At 38.6% G+C, this 21,235-nt stretch overlaps 2 protein-coding genes across 2 annotated transcripts; one reads left to right on the top strand and one right to left on the bottom strand.

Annotated features, from left to right (window-relative positions):
* The first annotated feature begins 11,966 nt into the window (after positions 1–11,966).
* LOC137718717 (uncharacterized) lies at positions 11,967–13,354 on the top strand. Its single transcript, XM_068458260.1, has 2 exons — positions 11,967–12,238; positions 12,350–13,354. Exons 1-2 carry the CDS (start codon positions 12,082–12,084, stop codon positions 13,084–13,086), a joined length of 894 nt encoding a protein of 297 aa, XP_068314361.1. The 5' UTR covers positions 11,967–12,081; the 3' UTR covers positions 13,087–13,354.
* A 1,620-nt stretch (positions 13,355–14,974) lies between these two features.
* On the bottom strand, positions 14,975–21,066 carry LOC137717482 (1,4-alpha-glucan-branching enzyme 1, chloroplastic/amyloplastic-like). The gene is made up of 14 exons (XM_068456864.1): positions 20,641–21,066; positions 20,345–20,455; positions 19,773–19,983; positions 19,589–19,658; positions 19,220–19,489; positions 18,142–19,048; positions 17,886–18,002; positions 17,450–17,512; positions 16,893–17,000; positions 16,239–16,340; positions 15,951–16,018; positions 15,783–15,864; positions 15,516–15,632; positions 14,975–15,315 (listed from the first exon to the last, which is right to left on the bottom strand). Exons 1-14 carry the CDS (start codon positions 20,755–20,757, stop codon positions 15,145–15,147), a joined length of 2,514 nt encoding a protein of 837 aa, XP_068312965.1. The 5' UTR covers positions 20,758–21,066; the 3' UTR covers positions 14,975–15,144.
* Positions 21,067–21,235: the final 169 nt, after the last annotated feature.

The following is a 21,235-nucleotide window of genomic DNA, read 5'->3' as shown; positions in this document are numbered from 1 at the left end:
GAAAAATAAACAAAAATGGTGAAGAAGAAGACTCAGAATTGAAGAAGAAAGGATTCTTGAAGAAGAAGAATTGAAGGAGACGAGGAAGCAGAAGAAAAAGTATAGAGAAAACAGAAGATGAAGGAGGATCCGGAGGGAAGGGTCCGGAGAGGATCCTCCCCCTTTACGCTTCGCTAGCTAGATACGTATACTCACTTAACCTAGTTTGTTAATCTTTCTATTTTTGCTATATAAATATTATAGCTCTTAAATCATGATATAAACACTTTAACATCGTCGTCATCATGCATGCTATTGTTTCATGTGCATGACTACAAACCGTTGCCTACAGTAGTGGTTAGGGTCGTCATCATGCATGGCTCGCACAACAAAAAATTGAAGATAAAGCGCTTTTTTTTTCAGATGGATCCAATAATCTTACTACGCTCCGCCAGTACTAGTGTGTAATATACATAGCCAGCATGCAATATTGCAGCTTATTGTTTGTCCCAACCCCTAAATAACTACTCCTAACCTTTAACCATGCGTCTAAGAAAACGAGTTGTACTGGAATTGTATTTCCTTGTTTATATTCATCCAACTAGTTTTATATTCTTAGATACACATATCAGTCAACACATTCCTATTCTATTGCCTATAATCAAGGTTGGAACAAAGACTAAATAAGGAAGTAAATAACTACATATCAATTTACAATATATGGTAGATCAATCATAAACTTCTTTCTCAACACTCCCCCTCAAGTTGGAGTGTATGTTAATGACACCCAACTTGCCAAGCAAAACTTCAAACAGCGTCGAGCTTAGTGGTTTGGTGAACAAATCTGCAAGTTTATTCGAGGTCCGTATGTAAGCTGTTTTCACCATTCCTGTTTGAATCTTCTCACGCACTAAGTTGCAGTATATCTCTATATGCTTTGTTCGTTCATGAAATACTGGATTCGAAGTAATGTGCATGGCAGCTTGATTATCACAAAATAGTGTGACAGGTTGTGCATGGTTTACTTGCAAGTCCTTCAAAATGTTCTTTAGCCATATAACTTCACAACATGTAGTAGCCATAGAATGATATTCTACCTCTGCACTAGAACTGGATACAGTGCTTTGCTTCTTCTTTTTCCAAGAGATCAATGCTTGACAAAGAAAGATATAATAACCAATTATCGATCTTCTAGTGTCTTTACACCAAGCCCAATCAGCATCACAAAAGGCTTGCAACTGTAATGAACCTGTAGAAGGTAAGAAAATTCCTTGTCCAGGAGATTGTTTGATATACCTGAGAACCTTATGAACTACTTCAAGGTGTGGTTGTCGTGGCTTGTCCATGAATTGGGTCAACATATTAACCACATAAGTGAGATCAAGCCTTGTGATGGTTAAGTAAATCAGCCTCCCTACGAGTTGCCTGTAAGAAGAAGGGTCATGAAGGAGCATTTCATCCGTTTGCGTGAGGGACAAGTTTGGTTCTACTGGGAATCGTGAGGGCTTCGCACTAAGGAACCCTGCATCTTCTAGTATTTCCAATGCATATTTACGTTGGCACAAGGCAATCCCCTGTTTTGATCTTGCAATTTCTATCCCCATAACATATTTAAGTTTTCCCAAATCTTGCTTAAAATGTCAGGAAAGAAAGAGTTTAGTCTCTTCAATTTCTCTCAAATTGTCTCCTGCAAGTATCACGTTATCAACATAGACAAGTAATGCCATGAAACTACCTTGATGGTTTCAGACGAATAATGAGTAATTTAACCATGATTGATGAAAACCAGCAGCCTTGAGAGCACTAGACAGCTTGATAAACCACTGTCTCGAGGCCTGCCGTAAAGAGATTCTTTCAATTGCATACTTGAGTCTCCCTTTTTCATCTGAAACCAGGAGGCAGAGACATATAAACATCCTCGTATAAGTCACCAAGCAAAAATGCGTTGTTCACATCAAGTTGATGAAGATTCCAACCACAAAGGGAGGCAACACTGAGGAGGACACAGAAGGTGGTGAGCTTTGTAACGGGAGCAACCAATGAGACGTTTGTGAGGAGGCAAAGGCAACAGAGTCCAAGTGTGATTGTCCTGGAAGGCAGCAATCTTTTGTTGTATGGCAGCATGCCATTGGGGATCCTAGATAGCCTGCAAAAAACTGGTGGGTTCTTTGATAATGTTGAGGTTGGCGAAAAAAGTTTTGTGAGGGGAGGATAGACTGTCATAGGATAAGTAACGAGAGAGAGTGTGGGGCATACCTGACGATTGGACCATGTTGGTGGAAGATGTAGGAGCAACACAAGATGAGAGGGCCACCTCGATGTGAAAGTCTTGTAAAAATGTGAAAGGTTTGGTTGGTCTGGTGCAGTGACGGGGTGTAAGGGGTTGGTCTGGTGGTGAATGTGTTGTTGGAGTTAGGGAAGTTGGTCTGGTGCAGTGACGGGGTGTAAGGGGTTGGTCTGGTGGTGAATGTGTTGTTGGAGTTAGGGAAGTTGGTAAGATATCTGGTGATAAAGGTGAGGTTGGTAAGGTAATTCATGGTGAAGTTGGGGTGGGGAAGAGTTGTTATCTAAAATGTTTCTCGAGCAAAGGCTTGGATGATATGACTCAAGTGACGAGTCCAAATCAAACTGGATAAGTGGGGTTGTAGTGTCTGATGTGGATGAGAGTTTTGGAATGGAAAATGGTCCTAAAAAAACACAACATCCCTAGAAACAAATGTTTTATTTTGTTTGAGATCGAACAATCTATAACCTTTTTGACCATAAAGATAGCCAAGAAAAATGCATGGTGTTGCCCAAGGATCAAATTTAGAGGGCATTTGGGCGTGTGTAGAAGCAAAACATAGGCTACTAAAAACCTTTAAATGGGAATAGTTAGGTGCTTTGTGAAATCGTTTTTCGTAGGGTGTTTTACCTTGGAGAAGTGAAGTAGGTGTTCTATTGATGAGATAGGCCGAAGTTAAAATTGCATCCCCCCAAAAACGTTTTTGCAGACAAGCTTAAAAGAGAAAAGCCAAAGAAATATTGAGCAAATGTCAATGTTTACGTTTAGCAACACCATTTTGTTGTGGTGTGTTAACACAACTAGATTGATGTATAATGCATTTGAGGGCATAAAATTGCTCAAATTTGAACTCAGGACCATTGTCACTTCGTATGATTTGAACTTTAGTATTGAATTGAGTCTCAACCATTTGAATGAATTTAACTAAGATGTCTTTTGTGTTAGGTTTGTGCTTCATCAAATAAACCCGAGTGCTTCTAATGTGGTTATCTACGATGGTAAGAAAATATTTGGCACCTGAAAGATAAGCAACCTGATAACTACCCTAAATATCAATATGCAATAATTCAAAACAAGATGTGGTAGAAATCGAACTTAATGGAAAGGGCAATCTTGTTTGTTTGGCCAATGGGCAAATTAAACATTTGTCTGAATCATAAGTCTTATTATTTAAATATGGGAATAACAAAGAGGCTTTATAAGATGGGTGTCCCAGGTGTTGGTGCCAAAGCTTTGGTGAGACAATGTGGCTATTGTTGCGTGTTCCTTTCTTTGATGGATCGAGGTAGTAGAGTCCCTCCTTTTCAATTCCTGTCCCAATCATCTTCCCCGATCGAACCTGGATGACACAAAAACGGGTTAAGAAGATTGTGACATATAAGGAATGATAGGCTAGTTTAGTGATGGATATGAGATTGACTCTAAATAATGGCATACATATGACATTATCAAGGATAAGGTAAGGAGAGAAAACAACTTGTCCAACATGAATGACTTTGGCAACAGAACCATTTGGTTGTTTAACGGTATGATTGTCAACTGCTCATGAGTTTGTAAGAAAACTAGGGCTACAAACTATGTGATCCGTGACACCACTATCCAGGATCCAAATGCTTTTGGTGCCTGTATATGGACAAGAGAAGGCTTTACTTGAAAGTTCTTCATGACTAGAAGGATTACCGACTTGATTGATAAATGATGACTTGTTCTTGTTCAACATCTGAACGATTTTCTTGCAATCCTCCTAAGAGAATGGGAAACTACGCATGGTCTCCTGCTTGTCATGTTGGGAAACTTGATTCCCTTTTGAAGAAAAGGGGCAATTGGATTCAGTCTTAGCAGTTGCCTTCTGTTTTCGATGGAATTCGGAAATGTGGCATTTCTATCCACAAAAAGTGCACTTAAGATGTGCACAACAATTTTTGGTGGTGTGATTAGTTTTGTTACACTTTCTACATCGCGCCTCATTATCATTCAGTGTAGGTTCTAGCAACGAGTTCTTCACTGCAAAAACAGCAACCTCCGGTTGTGTATTCTTCCCATTGGAAACCTTTGCCTGGCATTCATGTTGAATGACCAACACATATGCCTTGTTTACCGTAGGCAGTGGTTTGAGGAGAAGAGTATTGCTTCAAACCGTAGCATACGATTCGTTTAGTCCCATAAGAAACTTCATGGTTTTCTGAGTCTTAACATATGAAGTCATCGCCGTCTTTGTTCCACAACTGCATGTTGGAATGGAACACAAAGTATTACGTTCATCCCATAAACTCTTAAGTTTAGTAAAGTAAGAACTTACACTCATGTTGCCTTGGACGCAATCATGAATCTCATTCTTAACATGGAATAATTTAACTATATTCACATGTGAGAACCTTTCTTGCAAATCGGTCCACATCTGTCAAGCGTCTTTGTAGTTGATGACGCTCCCTGAAATCTCTTTCGACATGGAATCTAGCAGCCATGTCTTGACCAAGTTGTTGCAACGATTCCATTGCTGCAACTCCTTAGGATTGTTTTCACTTGATTTCGTGATTGTCCCATCAACAAAACCGAGTTTGTTCTTTACCTTTAAGGCCATACTCATGGATTGAACCCATGTGCTGTAGTTGTCTTCCACCAATGGCTATGGCATGATGATTGCACTAGGTTGGTCCGAGTGATGAAGAAAAAGTGGAAGATTGTGATTTTCCCATTTTGAATAAGAAGTCATGCCTAAACAGGTTGACCTCAAGTCTGGCTTGTCGCCTATGATCGTGTTTGTTTTGAAACTGTGGTTTGCGTTTTTCCCAGATCAATTCTCTAGTACCATTTAAGAAAACGAGTTGTACTGGAATTGTATTTGCTTGTATATATTCATCCAACTAGGTTTACATTCGTATATACACATATCGGTCAACACATTCCTATTCTATTGCCTATAATCAAGGCTGGAACAAAGACTAAATAAGGAAGTAAATAATTGCATATCAATTTACAATATATGGTAGATCAATCAGAAATTTCTTTGTCAACAATGTGGCTCTCCTAACAAACAAAAGAGATTCACTTTGCTAACTAATAACTATACAAAATGTTCAAAACGTAACAAAATCCAATCCACCAGTTTCTATTCTTATATGCATCATACGATGCCATAAACGAAAGCTAAAGCCCATCCAAAATGAATGCTCATTTGATCCAAACCCCTTTTTTTTTTCTTTTTTTTTTAAAGTAAAGCGACAACCTTAGTTGGTTAGATAGTTAGTTTTTAAGAGGACGTGAGTCGGTGTATATTAAACTCACATCAGGGTGCATAGATATAATTGTTTTTCGTCACTTCGATAATACACCATCTGCAATTTTTAAGCAATGCATAAGTGAACTTTCTAAACTACTTAAATACAAGTCTCTTAGGAGCCCATCTTGTGCAATTTGAACTTGAGTGCACAAAGTGAAGTACACTGATGTAGCCAAACCAATTTAGCTAAGATAAATTAAACAAGTTTTGAGCATAACAATGTTTTTTGGCAAGCATGTAAGGCCTTACACAACAGAAAAAAAGTGATTGTCATACCAACATAGTGAACTCATATAGGAATCATACTTGTATAGTGTGCTGGACAATTTGAGTGTGAAATTAATTTATTGAACTCATGAGTTCAATGTATCAAATTCATGAGTGTGGCACCAAGATATTAAACTTACATTAGTGTAGCAATAGTGTTATAAAAATCAAACTAATGATGTCTGGTTTCTATGTATAAATATCACACGCACCCAATGACGTAGCCATAATTTTATGGCAATGAGGCGTGACAAAGAAGTTCTCAAATATTGGTTGGTCACATATGCTTTTGGCCTTACACATGTCTAGTTACGTCTAAAATTCAATTTCTTATATATCTAAGATCTTCCAATATTTCTTTATTCAATGTTTAACGTTGAAAGAGGTCTCGCATTCGAATCTAGACCTTATTAATGGAAAACTAAGTTCTTGGTGCTCCATAGCCTTCTTTCTAAGTCAAAAACAGGGAAAGGACGAAATTATCCCCGTATTATTGTGCAGTCAACTTCTTTTCCTTCCTTTTCTTTGATTTTTTGCATTCGTCCTCACTCCTCTTAACTCTCAAGTCTTCACTGCCCTCAAAACTCTCCGCTTCATCTTATATGCATGTTTTAACTTTCTTCCCATCTATGAATATGTTACTTGGGGTTTAAATTTGCAAATCCAGAATCTGCATCTACTGCTCACAAAATGAAGTGGTTTTTTTTTATTAGCACACTCCATGTAATATTAAATGCATCCCATATTCAAATTTAATATTAAATGACATATGTTCCTTATTATGCAATAACAATTTTGACCTTATTAGGTTTTTAAAAAAATTAAGAAATTTCTAAATAGATCCAAATCACTTTTAATATATTTTGTCTTCTTCAACCTCTCAAAACCCCTTTCACCCTTGTTAAGTAAACACTAACAAGTTGATAGGATTAAAACACACCACAAAGTAGCACACAAATGTCCTAGTAATTTTTCTTATTAACAATAAGATTTATCAATTGTAGCATATGCAAATAAGGGTCTTGCCCGTAGAAGATTGTTTTATCTAACTACTTAGAATGTCACAAAAATTGGGCTGTTGTCCCTACTGACCAGCCACCGAAAAATAATTATTAGACCGACTTACACTTATCTAAAGTCTACGAAATTTTATATGCATATACTAGACACACAGAGCTATACTCACACAAATTTTTGGGATTTTTGGAGTTGATTTGATATTTAAATTAAATCAAACAAAAACAAGACAGAGACATATTTTTAAGTAGTTCACAAATTAAGAAAAACGAGTTAGGGGAATTGCTATCCACCACCAAATAATCATGCAAACATGTTATGTTTCATTCAAATTCCTTTCATTTTTGGATGAAGATGCTCAAGTTGGCTCAATGTTAGAACTCAACCTATTACTCCTTCTTATGTAGTATGTTAAGAGAATGGCGTTTTCAACTTAACTTAGTCCCTAACATGCAATCTCGAATGGTGTGTTCATAGATTTAACAAGTAGAAATCATTAAGAACGAAAAGAGTTTGAGTCATCACAAGGCATCATAAGTACTAGTGTTGTCTTACTAATCCTAGAAATTGGTTCACATGTTAATCACAATTAACAAGTACTACTCTAGAACATATGTAGGTCCTCATTCGACAAGGGCAGACACACACATATTCATAGCATTAAAATCCTAGATATGCTTACTAAGTATGCATCCATAGAAAACACAAAGAATTCATCAATGAGACAAGTAGTGAACCAATTTTCATCCATTCGTAAAAGTAATTCAAACGAAAAGTCATAACAAACTTGTAATCATATTAGGGCCTTCAAAACAGCCCCTAACTACTAAAAATTAGTTACACATAATTCTCAAATTAAACCAAAAGAAGAACATGAGTTTGAGAAGATAAAACCGAGAGAAAACAATGCCAAGATTTCCTCCTTCCTTTCCTTCCTTCCCCAATGCAGCAACCTTGCCTTTTTTCCTTGCTTTCCTTTTTTTTTTTCTTTCTTGTTTTCACACTTTTTTTCCACACTTTGCCGCTGCAACCTGCAGCCCCTTTTCTTCTTTCTGCTGCCACAGTTTTTTCTCCATAACTCACCCCATTAACAACCATTTAGTGATGACAATAAGTGAGAGGAAATGCTAAAACAATTGTAACTCTTTGAGCAGCCTTTATGCCCATTACTCTCACTTAATTTTCCATTTCCTTTGATATTTGAATAGGTGTTAGCTGGCTTGTCCTTGGCTGCATCAGTTTTGGCTGTTGGTTTTATTGGATTTATTGCTTTCAATGCTTTCTTGTCAGTTACAAACTGCTCAGCCTCTTGGGAATCTTTTAGTGTTAAAACAGCCATAACTTCTTCTAGAAAAATGATATTAACAATCCGTAAAATGCTCCAGAAAATAGACATCCGTAGCTTTCCAAGCATATAAAGCTCATTCTCTAATTCATTCTGAGCTGTCCGCACCTTGCTTCCAAAGTCAGCTGACCTGCACAGGCAGTTTTGACGAATTTGTTACTTAAAATTCCACTTGTGTTATTTTTCTTTTCTTTACTTGACAAATCATACAAAACACAAAAACAAAGTAAATGGCTCAAAAATATAAGGAACTAACTAAGAAAAGACAAGTGAATTTGATATAAAATATATATAAATATAAGCTTATCACAAGTCAAACTATTAACAGGTTGATTGAGAAAAATTATTTTTAAAGAAAGAAACATGAAACCAATGTTTCGAAAGCTTCACATGAGGTTGAGATTTCATATTTTTTGTCACATCCCGGCCCGGGCGGGACCACTTCCCGGGCCTGACTCCACCGTAGCACGATATTGTCCGTTTTGGGCCCCAACCACGCCCTCATGGTTTTGTTTTTGGGAACTCACACGAGAACTTCCCGATGGGTCACCCATCTTAGGAATGCTCTCGCGCTCTACTCGCTTAACTTTGAAGTTTCCATGGAACCCAAAGCCAATGAGCTCCCAAAAGGCCTCGTGCTAGGTAAGGATGAGAATATACATATAAGGATCACTCTCCTGGGCGATGTGGGATGTCACAATCCACCCCCCTTAGGGGCCCGACATCCTCGTCGGCACACACGCGACCAGGGTTAGGCTCTGATACCAAATTGTCATATCTCGGCCCTGGCGGGACCATTTCCCTGGCCTTACTCCACCGTAACACGATATTGTCCGCTTTGGGCCTCGACCACGCCCTCACGATTTTGTTTTTGGGAACTCACACGAGAACTTCCCAATGGGTCACCCATCCTGGGAATGCTCTCGCGCGCTACTCGCTTAACTTCGGAGTTCCCATGGAACCCGAAGTCAGTGAGCTCCCAAAATGCCTCGTGCTAGGTAGGGATGCGAATATACATATAAGGATCACTCCCTTAGGCGATGTGGGATGTCACAATCCACCCCCCTTAGGGGCCCGACGTCCTCGTCGGCACACACGCGACCAGGGTTAAGCTTTGATACCAGATTGTCACATCCCGGCCCGGGCATGACCACTTCCTGGGCCCGACTCCACCGTAGTACAATATTGTCCGCTTTGGACCTCGACCACGCCCTCATGGTTTTGTTTTTGGGAACTCACACAAGAACTTCCCGATGGGTCACCTATCCTGGGAATGCTCTCGTGCGCTACTCGCTTAACTTCGGAGCTCCCATGGAACCTGAAGCCAGTGAGCTCCCAAAAGGCCTCGTGCTAGGTAGGGATGTGAATATACATATAAGGATCACTCCCCTAGGCGATGTGGAATGTCACATTTTTCATCCTTTATAACCCTATGTTATTTAAGCCTTTCTAATGTACTTGTGGATATTTATGGGTTATGATAACCCTGGTTGCGATTTCCCAAATACCTACTTGTTTTACTAATGTACGCAAAGTATTTTGGTTTTTTATTGTACGCAGGGTATTTTGGAAACCATACTACCCAATAATGCTGAAAACTATACTGCCCAATAACGCATGTTGTATGATAAACGGATGTGATTAAAGGATCTCCAAGATTCTCACAAAGAGAATTCGACGAGGATCCTCTCTTCCCCAAGAAACCATACTAGCCAATATTTACTTAAGCCTATTATTGACTTAAGTCTAATGTTTATTTACAATTCCCAGAACACATAGTACCCAATCCCAATACCACTACTGCTACTAATCAACACTTTTAAATAATTTTCAGCATTACATTTGCACAAAATGGTAGTGATAGACTTATTATCCAAATGCATCTCTCTTAGGAACTTCTGTAAAAGTTAATATGCATTATTTTTTCTTTGTGCTATCATGTTTAACTTCTAACCATGTACCGATTCTACGGTCCTTTTAGTAATTGACAGCCAGAGGCATATATCCATTATGCACTTACTGTTTTCATTTGTCTCCACATCAACCATAGGATGTTAGGATTTTACTGATCCTTACATAAAAATTAAAAATGAGTATTGTAAGATGTGAAAAGTGTGGGATATATAGAAAATGTGGAGTGTATGTAGAAAAAATGTAAGTGTATGTTGAGAATGTACAGTATGAGGGTATTAGGGGAAGTATGTGGAGTGTATTAATATAATGTCTAATTAGAAAAGCAAACGTGTGATGTATTAAGTATGTGAGGTTTATTCAACAATATGTAGAATGTTAATATAATAAGCCAATAAAGTTTATATTTTTTGACTTAGAATTCAATCATTTCAAGAAAATTCGCTATGCATGCATAGCTACTCATTTTTTATGCACTTTATAAGATCTTATAAATCTTTTCGTATTATGCATTTTTCCTCTCAATTTACAATTCAGCAGAATGAAGGTTTATATTTTCGTTTACAATAGGATGAAAATAATCACATTAGTCATCCTTTATTCGTACTTGCATGTTGAGAATTGTGTTAGAAGAGTTTGTGATCAGCTTAGTGGAAATGTGAGATAAGCAGTTCGAAAAGTCTACTTTTTTCTCATATGTATGCTTTAACATGTCAATTTTTATTATTGATGAGCAATTGAATTTTATTTTTCTTTTCATGATACAGTTAAATTCATAGATCAACATACGTTTGCTTTTAACGTATATTATTAAATGCATTTGATAGCTGATTGAAGAAAGTATTCAATTTTTTTGGCAATTAAGAAAATTGCTCTCTCCTCAATAATTAAACTTTCGTTGCCTTATCTTCACTAAAAATGTCATAGATTTGCATTAACAACTTCTATTTCAATTTGTAATAGAGAAGCATACATATGAGGGAAAAAAACTCTGAAGTCGATCAAAGAAGTTCGAAATGCTGATTAGCATATGTGTAAATAGCATTGTAAATATGATTGTAAATATATGTGTAATAGAGTTGTAAATTGCAGCATTGCGCGGGTACTATTGTTTGTATGAACAAAACATGTATGTTATTTTATTGGAGTTACATATCAAATACTCTAACTAATACCCTAAATGTGAAGAATTGGACGAAAATGAGGTAAAATAATATGGAATGGTAAAAATGATGTGAGAAATGTTGTACAAATGGTTTAGATATTTTTTTTTTTAATTTCAACCTTGAGAAAAAAAAAAAAAACCCAACAAACGGATTGTCAAGCTGGCTCAACATGCCCAACCCGATGGCCAAAAGGCTCTAATTGGAGTTGGGTTTTGTTAAAAAGGAGCTAAAAATTGGTTTATGGCCCTATAGCCATCTCCATTGGAGATGATCTAGTAAAGACATCTTGTTGGGTCAAAGGCATGTATTGCCACCACCCTGCCTCCGTCATTGCACTTACCAGAACCACTGGGGAGGTATGAAGAGTTTAAAAAATATTACCAAATTATGAAAAACTTATACCTTGTACGGATGAGCGTTTTAGTTGACAATTCCTCAAATAATAAAACGGTTACCATATTGGCAACCCTCATTATGAAAAAATGAGAAAAACCAATAATATATCATATCCCCACAAATAAACGGAAAATGCAGGAATTAATGGAAAGAACATCTACACGGTCTACCTACTGTTTTATAATATTAAAAAATTGCGACTGTTTTAAAATATTCAAATATTGCTGCACCGTCCGATCAAATATATGACCGTTGCGGGAGCCGAATCGTTTAAATTTAAAGCGACAAGTCATCTCACACAATAAAACCAAGCAACACAGATACCAAGGATATATACAGTTAACCTCCTCTCTCCCTCTCTCTCTCTCTCTCTCTCTCTCTCTCTCTCTCTGTAGGTATTTGGCAATTTGCTCTCAAGTTTTATTACAATCAATCAATGTCAAGGGTGAAGCCGGATCGCAAGCCTCCGCTGGCTAAATCACCAATTAGGCTTCGACCCCGTCGGGTCCTCGGATCAAACTTAAACGTTATGCAAACCCCATCCGGACGGTCTGAGATCCGGTTCCAGCAGCAAGCCGATCCAATTTTAACAGGTCTGATGCGTTTTTTGTTTTTGAATATGTGCGGTTCTAATCACAATAAACTTGAATTGATAATGATTTTATAAAATATGGGGATATTTTAATTTGCATGAATTGGTTCAGGAGGGTCTTTGAGAAGATCGGAGAAAGCAAGGGGCACAAGCGGCACATGGGAGATGGAAGAAGCGGATCTTCGACCCGAATACCAGTCGATTTCGTGGGAACTGAGGGCTTTAGCCAAGATGGTTGGTGACGAATTGGGCAAGGAAAATTGTGATGCTGCTGATATGGATAGTGATATGAAGATGAATTGTGGTGGTGGGAATTCGTTGGTTTCGAGCCCTTTGTTCGAAAGGGGTAGATTTTACGAGCAGTACTCTGCCAGAAGGAACGAGCGGCTCAATAGGAAGAACAAGATCAAAGAGGCTCAAACAAATTCTTTTTCGTCAACAACCGCGTCTGTGTCTAAATTTAAAAGCTATAATAATAAGCTGGGTGTTACGGTAGAGTCTGCCAAAAGAAGCAGTTTTACCAGTACTACCAGTAGCAGCAGCAGGAAGCTTCAAAGCAGCTTGAGGAAATCGGTGGTCTCTGCCGTGGTGGAGACTCCAATTCCAACTCCAACTCCAATTCAGCGGAAGAGCACGAGTAGTCAGTGCGAGAAACAGGCTCCTCCGACTCTAATTCCAACTCCAACTCCGAGGTACATGCTGAGGAGCATGACGAACAAAGAGAATATGAAGCTGCCTCCTCTGCCTCAGCAGCCTTCTCATAATAATCCTAAGGCATCTGCCATCCGTGGGGGACGCAAAAGCGGAGCTCCATGTTCAACTCCATCAAGAGTCGTTGGGGGTTATTAATCACTAGATCACATTAGATTAGAGAAGATTGATTGATTTTATCATGTTTGTTTGGAAATTGGTTGTTTTAGTTGGGGAGTTGGACTCTCACTCGATCAATCCGGCAGAGTTTGGGTTGCCCTGCCTCTGTTTTCTCTGTTTCTGAAGCTCTCTCAAACTTATATAATGATAGTGTGAATGTTGGTTGGTGCCTGCTCTAATACTACACATTCTCTCTTTATCAACTCATCTCACCCTCAACTCTCAATAGTAGCTTTTGGTATCTACGGTGGTGCTAGCAACCTTTGTATTCCAACATTCTCATTTTATAACATGTCGTGTCATTTTGTACACACAAAAATAAACCTTTTAACGCTTTTCGTAAAGATGAGAAGGTCCAAATGCAAAGGGTGGTGCAAGGTTGCTGACATTTCTCTTGGCATCTATCCTTGGATTGAAGCACATAGGTCAAGTGACAATTTTTCAGTTTTAAGAGGCAAAGTGAGACCCGAGGTTTGTTTCGGGGGGTAAATGAACAGTAAAGCTTAGGCCGTATGGCAAGACTGTAAAGGAAGACTTTATCTTTATACAACTAATTGATCCTCGAAAATAAAAAGGAACAGTAAACAAAAGATAAGAGATGCAAAGCAGTGACTGACTTTTTTGAAATCATATTCAGGTTGAAAGGGAAGAATGAAGAAGCTTATATCAAGAAGGTACAAAGAAAGACCTATGCCTGAGCTGAGGTTTACATATTCCCACCCGATGTAACGCCCGGGAAGCTTACCGTCGTTCCTCTATGCAACAACAACAACAACATTCCAGTCATTGATTTGGGGATGGTGAAGGAGCAGCTCAAGCTTGTGATATAGCTGACCAAATACTCAAGGCTAGCCAAGAATTTGGATTTTTTCGGGTCATTCAATTTCTTCCATCTGTAATTATGTAGGTAGCTTGTAAGTTATTAGTACTAGTGCTGCAGACAGCTAGTAGTTAATCAAAAGGGTTTGTTGATGAGATTTGAATTCAGAGATGTTGTCAGGAATGCTCCACACAAGTGAGGAAACTGGCTTGGAAATGTTACTGTCAGCAAATTATCACCCACCGAGCCCGGAACCAAGTTTAACACTAGGATTACCTAAACACGGTGATCCAAACCTTATAACCATTTTACTCCAGGGGGATGATCTTGTCAATGGTCTTCAAGTTCTCAAGGATGGGGAATGGATTTCTGTTGTTGCTCTTCAAAATGCACTTCTGGTTAATGTCGGTTATCAATTACAGGTCCACCCTTCCTCCCTACCAAGGATGTTCCTCACCGGTCACCTTTTTTGCTTTGCCATGCATGACCATTTACAAATTATACACGGTTGCAAACTTGTTATTGGGATATTGTAGGTTATCAACAATGAGAAGTTCAATAGTGCTGAACACCGGGTATTGACAAATTCAAATGCAGCTTGGATTTCAGCTGGGTTTCGTGATGCCTTCCCATGATTCCCTTGTAGAACCTGCTGCAGCTCTTATCAATGCAAGCAATCCCCAACTTTACAAAGGCTTCCCATACAAAGACCTGTTTCTCAACTTTGGTACAACGCTGGGAAAAAACCAAACAAGTACTGGATCGCTTTAAGCTTCAGGGTTAGCAGCTCAATACAACTTGAAAAGGGATAATTCAAAAACTTCGCTTTGGGCACTACTCACTTGATCAAATGTCCTTTTTGCTCTCTGACGAGGCAAAAGCTTACACAAGGTCTCCGACTATAGTTGGAGCTTATTTTGGGTCATTTTATTGATAGTGCCATCCCTGTGATTGTGAACCGAGACTCGAGCTCGAGTGAAATTTGCTTTGTCGTGTGAATCGTGTATCCAATTAATCTTGAAATCATATGTGACGAGTAACGCAGTATATGGAAATTTGTTTATTTTCATGTATATATACACATTCTAGTCTGCAACTTCATCTGCATTATGCAAGTTGTACAAACTTCTAGAGAGCGTTTAACACTCATTATTTTTATTGTTCACACCCACAGGCAGGCACAGGCCACAGATTATATCTACAAAGAGCAAAAAATGTCAGTCCGACGATGACCCTTGGTCACTCTCTTGTGCTCTTGGACCAACAGCATTGTCATCATTTATGGGACCAGTTTGTTCTTCAAAGTTCTCCTGCCCAACCCCAACTTCCTCTTCTATTGATGTCTCCTCCGCATCTGCCTCCTCACTTTCATCCACTCGATAATAAACCTTATAATTTTGCAAAGAAACAATTAAGCCATATATTCCATTACTCAAGTTTTAGTTTAAACAAGATGTGACATTCAAATCACCACACAGCGTTTAGAATCATGTATCTATTTGCACTGAAACCAGAAATCAAACACAATAACACAATGTTCATCAAAACCATAAAACAACACCATCAAGGAAAGATGATCAATTCATACCACACATGTTTGAGCCGGTGAGAGTATTTTGAAGGAGTTGGGACGGTTGTTGAAATTTGTTTCAGGAACCCCCGGTATTCCTTCTGGGAATGTGAAGTGGTCTACATCATGGCCCACCTGCCAGCAGAGTAGTGAAATCAACATATCAAAAGGTCTACACCTGATCTTAAAGAGACACGACATGCATTTTGTTTTTGTTTCTTTTAATTGCATTATCCTCAAATACTCTCACTCTCATTCACCCCACTAGGAATAGGAATCCCTTACTCTTCCATGGCCACCAAACTCCCAAGCATCACTGTCTAGTGCAACTCTGTACTTCCCAGGTAAGTCACACCCAACTTTATACCTGTATGTTTCATAACACAGGTCACTCAAATAAACAACGTTATTTGTGCACAATATACTTTTACCAAAATGTAAAAACTGACGTACCCTTCGTATGTGTTTTTTGGATGAAAATTGAACACAAAAACTAAATCCCCGCGCTCAAAGACAATAACCTGTAACATCCAACAAGTAGTCAATATTTCTAAAATCCATCACCTTGTTTACATTATCACTTACTGGTTTATCTCTATTCTCTAATTGGTAACCATAAAACTGTAAGAAGCCAGGCAGGTTGGCTGGTGTGCTAAACAATGGATCACAAACATTTGAGTAAAGAACGAGAACCAACTATCTTTCCACTGATGTTTGTGGGATAAGAGAAGATTATCTAACCTTGTCTTCTTCATTTGTGCTGCTCACTATCTGCTTTGTTGACGAAAGGAATGAAAACTTCTCATCAAGCAAATTCATAGCTTTGTCAAAGGCATTCATAAACTGGACAAGTTCCAAGCATAAGGATGTAAGAATCGGCACGTACTAATGCAAAAAGAAGCAGAAAAATCAACATTGCAACATGAAATCGTACATTGAGATCCCTAAAACATACATGGTACACATCAAATGGGTGCTTTTTGCATGATACAGAGATGGAAGTGGCAAAGCTCATCAATAATGTCCTACCACAATTCCATTGGAACATAATCTAGAACATCAAATCTGGAATATTGATCACATGGTCAAAGAAATTTTATGGCCCTCAGTTGCAAACTTACATTAAGTGTGACCGTTGACAAGAGCTGCTTTTAAATACAGGGAATGATAATAGATAACTATGGCGGCCCAATTATCTATCTAATTTTGTGAACCTATATGCATACATGCAAGCAATGTAAATGAATTTTTGTGTTGATGTTATGGGGCAAGTCATCAATTTATCCCGTAATGATTAGAAGTGTAGTAGGAGCAGCCATTCACAAAAAGCATAATCAAGCATGCAAATAACAGCAAAATTCTAAAAATAAAAACACTAAAAAATTGTTTCCTAACCTTATATCTCAAATGATCTGTATCCACCAGGTTCCACTGGCGTCTGCACTTCTCATAACTCCACCCGTTGCCTTCTCTTGGAAAGTCAATCCATTCAGGATGGCCAAACTACAGAAATCACTCAGTAAGAAAATCTTCAACAGAAATCTTGAAATTGCAACACTAACAGAAGGAATTATGGGGACGTACAATTTGACTGATTAGGAAGGTGGGTTTTACATAATTTATGATGAGGAAGAGCCAGTCAAGTCTTCTAAATTGTTTAGTAACCCCTTAGTATCACTCCTCATACTTGGACAAAAGGCAGTTAGGTAAAGAATACAAGCTGATGCCTTAACTTGTTATCCCAGTTCTATGTGCTACATACATTTTTAAGAGTGATAAAGAAACCAACCCTTCTACAGGGTTTCGAACAGTAAATTTTTCATATGTTCTACGTTTCCTCCCCAATAAAAAATAATGGCACTTCCATAACCATTCTATTGAAATTTATCCAAGTCCGGCTATACAGTGACACCAATAGTTTGGCAGGCAGAAACTTTGGCCAATGTGCTTACCTCATTTCCCATAAAATTGAGATACCCCTCGCCACCTAATGCCATAGTCAAGAAATGTATCATCTGCAAAAAGGGGGCAAAAATGACAAAAAAGAAAAAGAAAAAAAAGAAGAATGAACTGAAGATTTAAGAGCGTTTAAGAGATGAATCTGCTAACAAAATCTGATAGTGGTTAAGCTCTCCAGATCTAAAACTCAAGTCGCCCCACAATCATTGTTAAAAAGACTAATAACATAGCAACTTTGTCAGTCATATAGGTAGTGAACAGGATTTGTGAAATTTGATAGTTATGGTCTTTGTTAATATAGTCTGCTATATATACGTTTAACCAAAAAAAAAAAAAAAAAAAAAAAGATAGAGACTGTTCAGATAGACAGCTAAGAACATAAACCCAACATGTAAACAGATGCTTCTTGCACAGAGTTAGCAGAAAAACCTTGTGAAGCGCAACCCCTCGCTCAATGGTAGGAGAAGCATCAACTAAACAAGACATGCCAGAATACATTTCTCTATCCATCAAAAAGAATGCAATTGTCTTGTCACCCACAATTGCCTGAAACAAAAGAATTGGTATTATAGTTTGCCAGAGAATGTTCACTATGATCAAATTTGAGGTCCCTTATCCTGTTTTGTCTCTTTCTTCATCCATAAAACACAAGAAAAAAGAAAAAAAAAAAAAAAAAAACTGATACCTGATCGTGACTTTCAGCGTAGGAGATACACTTCTCAGTGTACCTCCTATTTGTCAAGTTCCATGAAATTTCCTTCATTGACCACTCTTCGTCACTCTTGTTTTTCACATAGTCAATCCATTTGTCAGGGATGGCCATTGCCAGCCGGTAATCAAAGCCAATGCCACCTTCAGAGACAGGCCGACCAAGTCCGGGCATACCAGAAACATCTTCGGCAATTACAGTTGCATCTGGCAAAACTTTATGGATCAGATGGTTGGCAAGCATCAAATAAACAACAGCATCAACATCTGTTGCCTCACTAAAATACTCATGATAATCCCCTGAAAATGCCATGTTTATCCCGTGGTGATGATATAACATTGAAGTTACTCCATCAAATCGAAACCCATCAAATTTAAACTCCTCCAGCCACCACCTCAAGTTGGATAAAAGGAAGCGGAGAACTTCCCAATTAGCATAGTTGAAAAGTCGGCTATCCCATAACTTATGATAGCCTCTATCTCCTGTGTGGAAGTAGGACTCTTGTGAGCTTTGACCAACTTCAAAGCCATTGAGGCCATCAGTAATGTTGTTACTTGCATGGCTGTGAACAACATCCATCAATACCCGCAAACCTAGGGAATGGGCTTTGTCAACTAGATATTTAAGGTCTTCGGGTGTTCCAGATCTACTGCTGACGGCAAAGAAGTTTGTCACATGATAACCGAATGATGCATAATAGGAATGCTCCATCACGGCCATCAACTGGACTGTGTTATAGTTATTTGCTTGGATACGCGGTAAAACGTCATCAGCAAATTCTCTATATGAACTGATGCGGGGTTCTGAGCTACTCATTCCAACATGTGCCTCATATACTCGTGGAGCCTTGGGTTTTGGAGGACGAGGATACTTGAACTGAAACCTGCATGGTCAAAACACTCCCTAGTTAGCATGAATGAGCCAATCCAAAGTAGAAGTACCAACATGAAACATGTTTCTAGCTTTTGGAATTAGATGCAAGAATTTAAGTTCCCTAGAAACTCTGCATATCATTTCAGTTATCTATGAAGGTGGAATTATGAATAAATGGTACCTTTCTGATGGTGGTGGATCCCAGTAGACACCATCATAAGGTGCTGCAAACCTTGCTGGGTCCACGGTGGCATATTGAATCCAAGCAGGGATGCGATCAACCCAAACTCCATCTCCATGCTTGAACCGGAATTTAACCCTTGAATTGTGAGGAATGGCTGAATTTCCACCAGAATCGGGTATCTTGATACTCCAAACCCCAAATTGGTTCTTGTCCATCTTGTGTTTGGAGCCATCCCATCCATTAAAGTCCCCAATAAGTTGTGCCTCCCTAAGTTATTTAAGAAACATAACATGTATTAAAGCAATTAAGACATATCGTATGCCTCAGAAAGTTATGGAATTGTAGTTGAGAAGCTAATGAACTCACTGAGCAGCAGGGGCCCATTCACGGTACACAATTCCACCTTCTTCTCTGTTAAATCCAAATTTCAAATAACCTAGAGATGAAGCAAAAAGGTGTTAAACAATCTGTTTTAAGGAAAATGATACGATAGTATCTCTAAAGAAAGGAAATTTAAGAGAAGAAATCCATTGCATAAAATAAAAGTGACCTTGAGCAAATTCCTGTAGACCTCCTTCGTACGTCTCAATAAGCCTTCTCTGATCCAGGTATCTGTTGATTCTATAGTTGAAGTGGTCCTTGTGTGGTTGCAAGGATTGATCGATGCTCAAGATTCCAAGGCTTTCCATGCCTTGGTCGGTGTCTGTTATTATGGGGCTGTCGTCTATGAAAACAGCTTTACTTTTGGAAGTAGGCTCTGCCTGAGAAAGAAAGTGCGGATTGCAACTAGTTTATCAGTGAAAGTCGAAAGTAGTGGGGAAATGAAATGAAGAATGTGAAATCAGTTAGTATCCCCTTCCCCTTGTTAGAGTGAAACTAGTATTGAAGAAGCATATTAATTTTACATGGCAGCAGGCAGCAGGCAGCAGCAGAATGCAATGAAGATATATCAACAAGCAAGGACCAAATAGTCAATCATAATATAACAATGTGAAATTAATTAATTATTCATCTTCTAGCCTGTCTGCCTGTCTGTTCACTGTCTAGAGTAAATGTAATTAAGATTTAAGAGAGAAAATGAATGATGAAAGTAAATTGATGTGAGCAAGCAGTAGCACGCACCTTGGAACATCTACTTGTTGTTGTTGAGGGGGAACCTCGTCTGCGAAGATGCGATGATGAGTTTTGAGATGTTCCGAACCTCAACAACCGCACTGCTTGCTGCTCTTTGCCCTGCAGATCCAAATATGTTGCAAATTTCTAAGACTCAAAACAAAAAACGAATATTCTGCAAGTACCGCCACGCACGTTTTAAATAACTAACTAAGATTAACAATACATATATATTAAGTGATTAATTAAGGAAAGTAAAAGTAGGAAAGATTTTGGTTTTGGTTGAGTGAGTGAAGGTGACGAACCCTGAGTCCAAGCCCGATTCTGGATGGGTACTCGTCGTTGGTGCTCGTAAAGGTAAATGATAGAGGAGTGAGAGTGGGATGACGAGGAACCAAACCAGTCGGTGCCAACATCATCATCTTCTTCTTCTTCTTTCTTCCTTTTTCCTCTTCCCCGAGTCACCGACTCAGCCTGTCTTGTTCAATGATCGGCCATCTCCCATTCGTTTTCCTTTTCACCCTCCCTGCTTGTATTAGTATTAGTCCTATTATTAATTAATTATAACTTATTACTCACAGCAAATGCAAGCTAAAGCCCACGCCAGCGCCCACTCCAGCTCGGATTCATTTCTTCCTAATGCTCTGCTAATAGCCTGATAGCCTGATTCAATGGTACTGTACTTGCTCATCCACTCCACTCCGCTTCTTATTCAATCGGTGAAATGCCTTTTCTCAACGGACGGTTTGTATTTGGTTAATGGTTACGACCTTTGTGCCAAGTGGGATCCACACTCAACTAAAAAAAATCATTGATTGCACCTGCCAACCTATTTGATTGCGGTTGCGATTGCGATTGCGATTGCGATTGCTGATTACTTTCCGCTGGAAACAAAGAATA

The sequence above is a fragment of the Pyrus communis genome, chromosome 15 (assembly GCF_963583255.1).
Source record: "Pyrus communis chromosome 15, drPyrComm1.1, whole genome shotgun sequence".
NCBI lineage: Eukaryota > Viridiplantae > Streptophyta > Magnoliopsida > Rosales > Rosaceae > Pyrus > Pyrus communis.
Note: the sequence above shows the minus strand (reverse complement) of the source record. Positions and strands in the feature narration are given on the sequence as shown.

Excerpts from the sequence above, each read along its gene's own strand:
- LOC137718717 (XM_068458260.1), top strand. The coding sequence starts at position 12,082 with ATGTCAAGGGTGAAGCCGGATCGCAAGCCTCCGCTGGCTAAATCACCA. Across the intron at positions 12,239-12,349 it reads AGCCGATCCAATTTTAACAG|GAGGGTCTTTGAGAAGATCG; the intron begins GTCTGATGCGTT and ends GAATTGGTTCAG.
- LOC137717482 (XM_068456864.1), bottom strand. The coding sequence starts at position 20,757 with ATGATGATGTTGGCACCGACTGGTTTGGTTCCTCGTCATCCCACTCTC. Across the intron at positions 19,659-19,772 it reads TCTACAGGAATTTGCTCAAG|GTTATTTGAAATTTGGATTT; the intron begins GTCACTTTTATT and ends CTTCATCTCTAG. Across the intron at positions 16,341-16,892 it reads CAGATCATTTGAGATATAAG|TTTATGAATGCCTTTGACAA; the intron begins GTTAGGAAACAA and ends GAACTTGTCCAG.